Source organism: Crocodylus porosus, unplaced genomic scaffold (assembly GCF_001723895.1).
Source record: "Crocodylus porosus isolate Cpor-Errol unplaced genomic scaffold, CroPor_comp1, whole genome shotgun sequence".
Classification (NCBI taxonomy): Eukaryota; Metazoa; Chordata; order Crocodylia; family Crocodylidae; genus Crocodylus; species Crocodylus porosus.
This window is the reverse complement of record NW_017728906.1, coordinates 127,704,901-127,715,668: the sequence shown is the minus strand read 5'-3', so window position 1 is coordinate 127,715,668 and position 10,768 is coordinate 127,704,901. Positions and strand designations below refer to the sequence as shown.

General features: G+C 41.4%; 1 protein-coding gene and 1 long non-coding RNA gene across 2 annotated transcripts in view; one reads left to right on the top strand and one right to left on the bottom strand.

Moving 5' to 3' along the window:
* Positions 1 to 4,965: 4,965 nt before the first annotated feature.
* LOC109306439 overlaps positions 4,966 to 10,768 on the top strand; it is an 18,169-nt gene continuing 12,366 nt past the window's right edge. Inside the window, exons 1-2 of the long non-coding RNA XR_002099992.1 lie at positions 4,966 to 4,976; positions 10,667 to 10,670. This is a non-coding gene — a long non-coding RNA (uncharacterized LOC109306439). The remainder of the gene's footprint in view (positions 4,977 to 10,666; positions 10,671 to 10,768) is intronic.
* Positions 6,491 to 10,768, bottom strand: part of COMMD6 (COMM domain containing 6) — a 24,806-nt gene continuing 20,528 nt past the window's right edge. The window contains exon 7 of the mRNA XM_019529795.1: positions 6,491 to 7,163. Coding sequence (XP_019385340.1) covers positions 7,047 to 7,163 — 117 coding nt within the window. The 3' untranslated portion in view covers positions 6,491 to 7,046. The remainder of the gene's footprint in view (positions 7,164 to 10,768) is intronic.

Sequence of the window (10,768 nt, the reverse complement as noted above, 5' to 3'; positions counted from 1 at the left end):
GTCCTGGAAGCACTGCAATACCAGGTCAATGCATGGAGTGGATGGAGCACGCTCCGGTTCCACCACCCAATACCAAAAAGAATCTGCTCAATATAGACCTCCTATGGAGGACATATCAGAGACACTACACAGTCCCTCAGGGGGGTGGGTGGAGAACCTACCACAAGAACAGACTAGTGCACCCCGTCTGAATAACCTCCTACCGGATCACGGTATCTCCCCCGCCAGGTAAGCTGGCGGTGGCGGGACCGTGGCGATGGCAAATGGGTAGCGCAGCGGACAGCTGTGGCACTGTCAACAGTGGAGGGGAAAGTGGCGACCACCCACAGACACCGCCAGCAGCAGTGGTGGCGGCCAGCCGCAATTGCAGACTACCCACAGACACCACCAACACTGGGGAGGAGTGGCGGGTGGCAAGCAGTAACCACAGACAGCAGCGCCTTTTGGCAGGGGGTGCACCGCCACGCTCGGGGTGTGTGCACACGCGTGCACCTCCTATGTGTCACCATTGGTATCCAGAATAGGTGCCTGCACCACTTCTGGGGGGAGTCTATTCCAGACTCAGGAGACTTGAAGGGTAAAGCAGCATTTTCCTTGTCTTCCAGCAGTTTGTGTCTGTTAGACCTTGTCTTCCCTTGGGGTGCCCTGGTGAACAGATGTTCTTCCAGTTCCTGATGCCCACCCCTTATATGCTTATAGTCTGCCACCAAGACCCCACTGAGCCTTCGTTTCTCCAGGCTAAAGAGTCCCATGTCTCTCAACCTTTCCTCATAAGGCCTGTTCTCTTGACCTCTAATCACGCTCATTTCATCCCTAGTCACCAGAGCAAATTGACCAGGAGATCAGGACAGTGAACAGGGATCTGTGGTGAGAGGGAATCTAGGCCAGGGCTAGAAAGTCCCATGGGCATATCAAGCTCAGACAAGAGTATAGGTTGTAGCTGTGTTGGTCTAAGGCAGGGGTGGGCAAAATGAAGCCCGCAGGCTGAATGTGACCTGCCAGGCCATTCTATCCAGCCTTCTGGGCCCCTAAAAAATTTAGAAAATTAATACTTATCTTCCCCTGGCTGCCTGTCGTGCGGCCCTCGATGGCTTGCCAAAACTCATTAAGCAGCCCTCTGCCCGAAATAATTGCCCGCCCCGGTCTAAGGACACAGGCAGACAAGGTTCTTTGGGTAAATCTGTTATCTTCTATTTGACCAACTCAAATAGTTGGAAAAATTCTTCTTTGCAAACTTTTGGGTATAAATACCTTTTATCAGGCTGAGGAAGCATCTGCAGTTGGTGTGTGCTCTTCCTGGATGGAGTGAATACAGGTTTCCCTTGCCAACCATGGTTTTGCCAACCACCATTTAGAGTATCTGCACTTAATATTCTAATATTTTAGCTACCACGGTAGTTTTGAGCAACCACGGTTTTCTGTGGCCGCGCATCAGCCTGCCACCTGCCGTTTTTCCCATAAACCTTTTGTCTTGCCAACCACAGGAACTTTCAGGAACCTAACCCCGGCGGTTGGCAAGGGAAACCTGAATTAAAGAAGCCAGAAAGACAGACCACCTGAAATGAGGTGTCTGTTCTGTGTTATTCAGGAAACCAAACCTCAGAAAGGAGGTCCATGCTCCCTTTTGTGGTATGCACAGGCTGTATTTGGAGAGAAATGGAGATACCCAACCATCCACAGGTCATGAAGTCTGTGGCACAGATCCAGTGTCACCTCTTCTGTGTTTTTCTAGCCCAAAAAGTATGTGTCCTGTGTCAGGGGACCAAATCTGCTTCACCCACAGAGATGCATGTCTCTCCCATTCTTTCCTTGTACCCTCAGCACACTCCCCAAGGCTAATCCTATTCCAATATAAGGCAGCTATTTCATCCATTCATAGAATGCTAGAGAAGCAGGGCTGGAAGGGAAGGGACCTCCACAGGTCATCTAGTCCAACCCACTGCCTGAGACAGGAGCATCTGGATCCAAGCCATCCCCTACAAATCCCTTGTCTGACCTCTCAGGATGCCTGGTCTCACCTCTTCCTCCTAAGGTGTAGTGGTGTAAGGGCACTGTTGTAGCCCTGATTGGCCAGACATTATGCAAGAGACAAAGGTTTGCTAGGGTGCCATCTTCTAATTGGCCCAGCTATGTAGAGGGGCAAAGTCAGACAAGGTTTTCAATGACCTGAGGGAAAATGTCTAACATTCGAAAGCTTGTCTGAATTTTCCCCCACTACATAGCTGGGCCACCCCCTAAGAAATTCTTGCCCCTCCTAAGAACGAGCTGCAAAGAAAAAACCCAGCAGTTGAGAAAGATCCTGTCAGCATCAGTGATTTCTGAACCAGACAAACAGTTGTTTTTTTTTAAATTCTGTAGCCTTTCACATTAGATCCTGGGCTTGTTTTTTCTGGCTATGGATCATTTTAAATTTTAATTTGCCACCTACTATAACTTTTTTTTTTACTAGAAGGAGGACCTGGATAGTTCTTTCATAATTTGTCATCACCCATGTCCGTAACAAGGAAATAGTGAGCTTTTTAGTTCTTTTCCTTCTGTACACATGTAATATCAAATAGCGACAGGCTTAAGCTCTTGTTGGGTCAGTGATAGGGAAAGATAACTACAATCTTGGCCACTGCAGCAAACACTTCTGGAGCTGACATCATAAATCTCCACAACAATGATTCCCCCCATGTCAAACTCATGTCATAAGACCCTCCACATAGCCAATGTTGTTTGTGGCTACATGAAATTTTATTTTCACAAATACTTATTTCTGCATTTGATAAAAGGGTGAAATTTTGCCTACAGCATAGTGCTTGCTTAGTATTGCTGCCCTGACAGAGATTGGGTCCATTGATCTACCAATGAAGGTGAAGAATCAATCTATAACTAAGGGGTTACATCCTCTTTGGTTCATCGCTAAGAGGGACATAAAACACCAGGAATTATACATGTACTATGGAAGCAAGTATCAGATGTGGCATATTTATTTTTTATGTATTGACCGCTTTGATTGCTAGAGTATACAGGAAGAGATTAGATCACTTTTTTAATCATGTAATTCATATTTTGTTTTGTTGAAAGATGCATTTCCATCTCCTGCACTAAAATTGGCACACTGACGTGCTACTTGCAGGCACGTCCTCTACGCTAAGGAAATAGTTCTTTTCTTAGCACATTCTAGTGAATATGAACTACTGCATTGAAAAAATCCAGCATAGATGGCAAACGTGCCATGTAAAAATCAGGAATCCAGTTATAACTCAACCAGGTTACCACAGTACAATCTACACTGCCTTGTCTATACTAGATTGTGCAATTGATTGATAATAACTTGCTACTTGACATGTTCCAGTAACACACCGTGAAGTCTTAGAAATCTTGAGTCTAGACCAGCAGTTCCCAACCCTGGGTCATGACCCAAATGAGGGTCACAGGGGCAACACCAGTGGCGCCGCACAGCAAAGGTGAGCCACGCCGTGTGCCAAGAACTCCCCTGCCCCTGGGCTGCCACCGCACTCTGCTCCCAGCAGCGGGGCATGGAAATAAAAGGTTGGGAACCACTGGTCTAGACAAAGCCTGGGAGGTTGCGAAAGAAAGTAAGTTCTGTCTCCAGGCTCCTACTGTGGCCAAAGGGCAATGAGAGTTTGGATGCAGAGGTGAGGACTTCAGTCCCTGGAACACCTTAGAAAGTGATTTAGTGCAGCTAAGAACAGGCTGTCGTGTGTGTGCACAGAGGGTTCGGTCTAATGTCACTGAAATCAGTTGGGAGCATTTGTATTGATTTCAAGAGAAACAAGCCCAGGAGGAGGTAAATAGTAGGCAGAAGGCTGGGCCTGAATAGTTGGTAGCGTTGGTTTTGGTCCCCAGGTATACTCCATTACTGAAAAAGACCCTTAGTAAATAAACAGAAGTTAAAAAAACAAACAATCCTGATAAAACTTTGCTTAAATATAAGTTTTAAAGTATGACTTTCAAGATATGGTATTGAATTTAATATATTAATCAATGTAGGTTTTTTATGTAAACATTACAGATGTTAGCTTTCAATTATCCTGGATTTTTTAACTTTATTTATTAAACAAATCCAACTTATTAAATAAGGTCTTCTTGGATAAACCTTCTTCCAGAATAGTCTGATTCCAGGACATGTTACCCTGTTACTGCACTTCAACATCAACATTCGCCTGTTCCTGTACCATACATATGTTTAAAGTGGGATGAGATGCTATCAATACAGGATTTTAAAATATTTTCCTTTCATTATCATGCAGATGGATGTGTAGTGACCACTGTTCCAGATAAGCTTCAATTCTTCATCCTGGAAAATTTTATGGAGAATTTTCCCTGCTGTGCAGTCAATCTCTTGTTTATTTTGTGTTTGTATAGCACCTAGCACAAGTATGGTTCCAAAAAACTACTATAATAAATAAAAACAAGAAGCATGGGAAATGGTGGTTCTGATAACAAATTAATCATATTAAAATATAACTTTGAGGCCAGATGAGGCTTCAGTTCTAAACAGTAACAGATCAGGTCATATCCTTTTGTTGTTCAGTAGAAGAAAACAGACTTCACAATCAGCAAAGCAGAACTGCAAGTCATTATGGGTTTTTGTTTTTCCCAAAGAACAGTACATTGTATTTAGGACTGCAAATAAGGTATCATTTTGCCTCTTCTAACAACAAGCTGCAATTTTAAAACAGAATGGTTCTCTAAAGCAGATGATGAAGAAATGGATGAAGCTGAAAGTGTGTGAAACAAGTCTGAGGGTCCTGCCACACATTCAGATTAAAGCTGGATAGAAACCAACTATACAATTTTTACACATTTTTAATCACTAACTTTATAGCTGGTTGGCTCTTTCTATAACTAGAAAGTCATTGTTATTGTGTGATAATTACCTTGCACGTGTGGCCAGTCTAGGTTTACTGCACAGTTGACCAGTTAACTGCGTAATATATGTAACATGTTTTAGGGACCTTAAATGCGTTGAGTTTGGGGAGAAGGAGAGCTTCGTCTGGCATCGAGGTAATACCCAGAGGTTTCTCTTCTGGTCACCATTGCTGCCCACTGTGTGGTTTAATATTTAATTTGGCTGGCTCGCTTTAAAATGAACTCATCCAGCCTATGTAGCATGGGGCCAGTCCATAGGCTGAACCAGACCCATGAATTGTCCCCAGATCCAGAGTAAGCACCATGTGTGCTTGCATCCTGGAGATTCTATGTGCAGCATAGCCCCCTGGAGCAGCTGTGCTGTACACAGTGGACTGTACATCACAGCCCTGTGGCAGGAGCTCTGGGTCCATGCTACAGGGGCATCTGGCAAGCCCCGCAGTCAGCCCATGGGTCACTCACTCTAAGACACGCAGGCAGCACCAGAGGGCAAATGATATGGTTCCATGGATCAAAGATTAGATATGGTTGTTTTGACCCCTCTAATTAATTTATTGCTAAAACCTTTATAAGCATATATAAATCTCTATTATCACTAGCATTATTTCTGATTTTTTAACTATTTAGATTCTCCAACTGTAATCCAGCTAACAAAGTTTCAGTTTTCAAATCCCATTTTCTCTTCTCTGCTTGTATCTGTAACATCCCATTGTATCAACTTTCCATTGTAAAGCTGCCCATATCCCTACCTGCCCATATCCCTTAGCTGCCTATATCCCTATCCATTTATGCACTGTTTTTCCATTTCATCCTTTCATGTCCTAGTCATTTTATCCCATTTCTTTACTAAGCATTTCACAGACATCTGATGCGTTAGTTACATAACTTCATCTTTTTCGATCTTAACTTTTTTCTCATCTCTTTTCATCCATCTAAATCTTTCTCTGTATCAAGTTACCCAATTTAGCCCATATCAAACTTTATTTTCCTCCACAGCTAAAACAAAACTCCACACCACTCTTTACCCTACCCTGTATTCTACTCACATTATTTCCCCCTATCATTTAAGACTATTTGAATACTCCAAGATTTCATGGTATCATTTTCCATTTCTCTGAACAGGATATTGAAGATCACCAGAAACTGGTAGAATTCTATTCCTTGGGTCAATGAAGATCAGAAGTAATATGAGAAGCAAATGCCCCTTGATGTAAAAGAAAATGGCTCTCTGCAGCCCATGCTAAAGAAAGCCTTAGAAATGGATTTGCAAATTTGTCTTCAGCCCGTAGTGAAGAGCAGCTTACATGTACATCTTCCCAACTGGAGTTACACTATATGGAGCAAACATATAAGATATGAGAGGTAGAGCCCAGCATGAGAATCAGGGCAAAATTGCATCTAATTCCCATTTTTATTGTCAAGGCTTTCTGAATCATAGTGTAAAATACAAGGCACATGATAAAGTAGTATTTTAAAATTTGAAGAAAGCATTATTGCTAAAATTTTCTAATTCGGGAGCTGTAGCTGTATCAGCATTTAGGCACGTCAGTAAATTGGTCTGATTTTTCAGAGGCATTGCCCATCTACAACTTACAAAGAAGTCAACATATAGGTACTTAGGCCATTTATTTAGATGGTCAAATGGAGTTACACACACCTAATTTTAGTCACACAGGTCTGACCATTTTGAGTAATGCCTATCAATTGGGCAGTACAGTTAAGTCTCTATTGCACTAGATTTCAAACTAAAATAATGTGACAGGACAAATATAAATCTGCATAATTGAACTTGAAGTAGTTATCTTCTATTCCTTTTTGGAGACGTTAAGATTTATACCTTTTTCTGTTTAATGAAAAAATATATTATGATAAAAAATAAGGCTCAGAATACTAAATTCTAAATATTAGTTCTTGCATGATACCACATTAGCTATCTCTGTTGCATTAATATTTCATTGTTACTTAATGAAAATCCAGTCTTGTAGGGCATAATGTTCCTGAGCACAGCCTGTTTCTAATCATTTAAATGGGAATTGAGAAAACTCAGCATCTGACAAGATTCGTCTTTAGCCAGTAATGCTTAACCATCATCTTTAACTGCAAAAAATTGTTAACTAGCCTGAAGATCAGTAGCATAACTAAGAGGGTATGAGCAAAGCATCAGCTCAGTTACAACTCTGCTGAAGTCGTTGGTTCATAATCCCATATTTTATGAACAACTTTAATCGCCTTGGCCCAGGTGATTCTGTGATATATTTCCATAAAGTAGAATTTATCACACACTTAAAAAAAAAAGAGCAAAAATCCCCCAAGCACCACGTTTCACCACTCAGAATTTATTTACATGATTTTGTAAATAATTTATATTTTTGCACATATTTATTTTTTCAGCCTCAGTTCACTTTCTAGCAACATTTAGGACCTTGGCTTTTTTTGCTGAATAGTACTCATCTTCCAATGTTATTCCAAGAGACACATAAGCTAGTTTTAGTTATGATCATTCTAGTAGCTAGAACAAACTGAGCATTATCAAGGCTTTACATGTGACCTGTGGTGTTGAGGAAAACCAGTGCTTTTCAACAATTTTGACAAGGCAGCATTTTAATTAAGGTGTAGAATATTACTAGAAAAAAATAAAATCAGTCACATTGAAGATTCATATGAGGATTGTTATGACTGAAGTTATGAACCCAAATATGTAAATAAGACTTATAACAGTTCTTCACCACTCAATACTGAGAAACACTCAATGAACATTTAAATTGCTAGACATGCACCTGATGAGACATCAATTGCACAAATAACATTAATCTTGCTTGATAATAAAGACAGATTATAATTGGATCTGCCTAAAAGAACCATTCTAAGGCAGAATAGGGGAACAAGAATTAATAACATTTATAAACCATTAAGAAATAATCCCTATCTGAAATCTCATGAAAATCTCAAACATTGAAGGAACTACCCTATTTAACATTTCTATAGTCTGTGTATAATTTTTTAATCAATATGAAATAATTTTAATTAAGAGTCATCTATTTCTACCTGTTTTCTTCAAAAAGGCCTTTGACTGAGCACCAGAAGTGTTTTGTGCCATTATTTATCTTGCAGTCCTTTGTCAGTAGAGCAGGCCTAAAGCCAAATGAAGAAAAATAATAGCTCCCATTTAAAAGCTTCTTACAAAATACCCCATGAAAGCATAAACTTATTACTTCCTGAAAGGAAGAAGCAGATAGGATCTATTTCTGAAGAACAGGCTTGAGGGCCATGAGAACAGCCCCTGTAATTTTTTTTCACTTTTTTGAAAGTTTATCCCCCCAAAATGCTAAGCCATCTGTCTGTTAAAGTCTTCAGCCTTTGGCCAGGCTGCCATAACAGTAATTGTAACCACCATTTCAGCACTTGGGAGTGTTCGTTATTTAATGCCCCTGTCCTTCACATCCACTCCAGAAGCACAAGTTGAGAAGAAAAAGGAAAGATTAAGCTACTAGCATTCTTTTGTATTGAATGGAGTCCTTCAGCAACTGAAACCCAAATGTTCCCTTCCAGGGTCCTGGATCCCATCTCATTTTGGAACTTTAAAGGTAGCCTGGAGCTCTCATCCCCATTCAGCTGGTCATAACCATTGGTGTGCTGAACCATCACCAGATAGGAGAGACACATAGGGTAGAGGAAAGATTGAGAAATTAGGGCATATAGACTGAAAGAGCTAACAGATTTGAGGCCAGACATGGAAAGATTGTTTTGGAAGGAAGAAATTTTTCCCTGAAAAATGTTACATATAGAGCTGACTTCACATTCTGGGAAAAATACAGATACCCCTTGTTAAAATATCATAGCACATCACTGTCAAAATTTATTTTCTGGTAAGGAACCATATCCAAACTTTTTATAAAATTAGCAGTTGATAAAAGTTACCACACAGTGATATTAAAAATGCCGCAGCATTTTTTCTATCCTTAGACAAGGAGATATCTGTGGTTTCTCCCTCATATCATGTTAGAGGCTGCAACAGTTGATGTAATACTCCTGGAGAAAACTAAGGCAGGAGCACAAAAATAGATTTCTTGGAGTCATGCAGAACCATGCACATTCTTTTTTTCCAAGTTAGCTTAAAAATGGACAATATTTTACATAGCCTTACACAAAGTAGAAGCATGCAACCAACTTAATTAGTTTCTTTGCCTGTTTTATAAACTTTACAACCTTAAGAGTGGCAGTAGCATTTAGACTGAAAATGTGGGCTGTTAGAGAAGCATCTGTTGCATTCTTTTGGTTCACCTTTTAAATCAAATAACAAAAAGCCCTCCTGCCCTAAAACATAGTCTCTTCTACCAACACCAATGTTAGTGATCAACTGCAGAATCGTGGGGCTCTGCAGGTGTTTCCTAGAGAAGTCAGTGACAGTTTGGGTACAGGTTACCCCCGCTTTTTGCGGGTTCTGTATGTGCGAATTTGCTCTTATGCAATGAACCTTTTTAGACCAAAAATTCATTATATGTGAGGTAAATTCACTCTTGTGCGATTGGTGTGGTGGAAGCCCACAATCAGCTGCTTTGTGCGGTGCATTGTGGGAGTGAGGCACCAAAATATAGTCTCCTGTGTGGATCTATGCTCCTCACTTGTGGTTTGCATCTGTAGTTGCCATCCCCGTAGTGGTAACATTCACCACTGCCCTGTGCTTGTGTGTACTGTCTGCTGTTGGTGAGTACCAAAATTGTCTTGTAAAGTGGTAGAAATAGGTCTGGGGGTCAGTACAGTCGAGGTCTTGGAACATATCCTTATTTGTTACATTGTAAAGTGGGTTCCCTTTATGTGAATTTGCGTTATGTGCCATTTTCCAGGAACGCATGTACAACATAAAGTGAGGGAAACCTGTATATTAAAATGGAAATAACATACTATAGTCCTAGAACACATATCATCACAAATAGGTATAGAGACAATCGTCTTTTCCAGAAATATTAGCCCAGCCCCCCCACAGCTGCTCAGAAAGCTCTTCTATCCCGAGAAACACCCATCATGAACAGAAACAATCCACCAGTTGGCTGATACAATTACTTCACTTTGGGAGAAGCTACCTGCCCTGAATTTCCCAGGACAGTCATGAAATTTAGAGTCGTGTGCCAGTGTTCACAAAGAGCCCCTGAAGAAGGACTGTCACTGCTCCTAAAGCTTCTGTACTGCTAGGCACTGTTCACAAGAATGCAACTATAATGCTCCTGGCTCTGGAACCAGCAGTATAGCTGAATTCACACAAGCTGCACCCAAGCATAGTAGCTCTGCTTCTCTGAGCTAACCAGGCCATCCAGTGCTGCAATGCAGCTATACTACTAGAATCAGAGGGGGAGAAATTTATTAGATTCAGAGGTCTGTGAGGCATTGGGGATTATACTCCATATTTTCCTCCTCTGAAAATGGTTGCTTCACTCAAAGGCCTATGGCATAGCACCACCCTAGACTTTCAAAGGAGTCTTGTTTACATGCTAAGAAAAAAAGTAAAGTTGTAGGGCTGTAGGTAACAGTGCCACCTGGTGACTGCTGCCATAACAAGATGATGTAAAAGGCAAGGTTTGTGGTTTTTCATAAAATAGATTGTTTTGAAAAGAATGGCACTTCTTCACAAACAGAAGTCGCTGGGTGTACAGTTGAAAGAGCTGGGAGTTTGTCCTGAACAGCAAGCCAGGAGCCCTAGATTTCAGGAGGGCAAACTTCAATGAGCTAAGGAGAACAGTTAGGGAAGCACTGAGGTCCCAGAGGGGAGGGGAGCCAGGTGTCCAAGGAGAGTGGTCACTCCTTAAGGAGACGATCCTCTGAGCCCAAAGGGAGGTAATCCCAACGTGGATCAAAGGGAGCAGGAGGGCACACAAGCCCCCATGGCTCACCA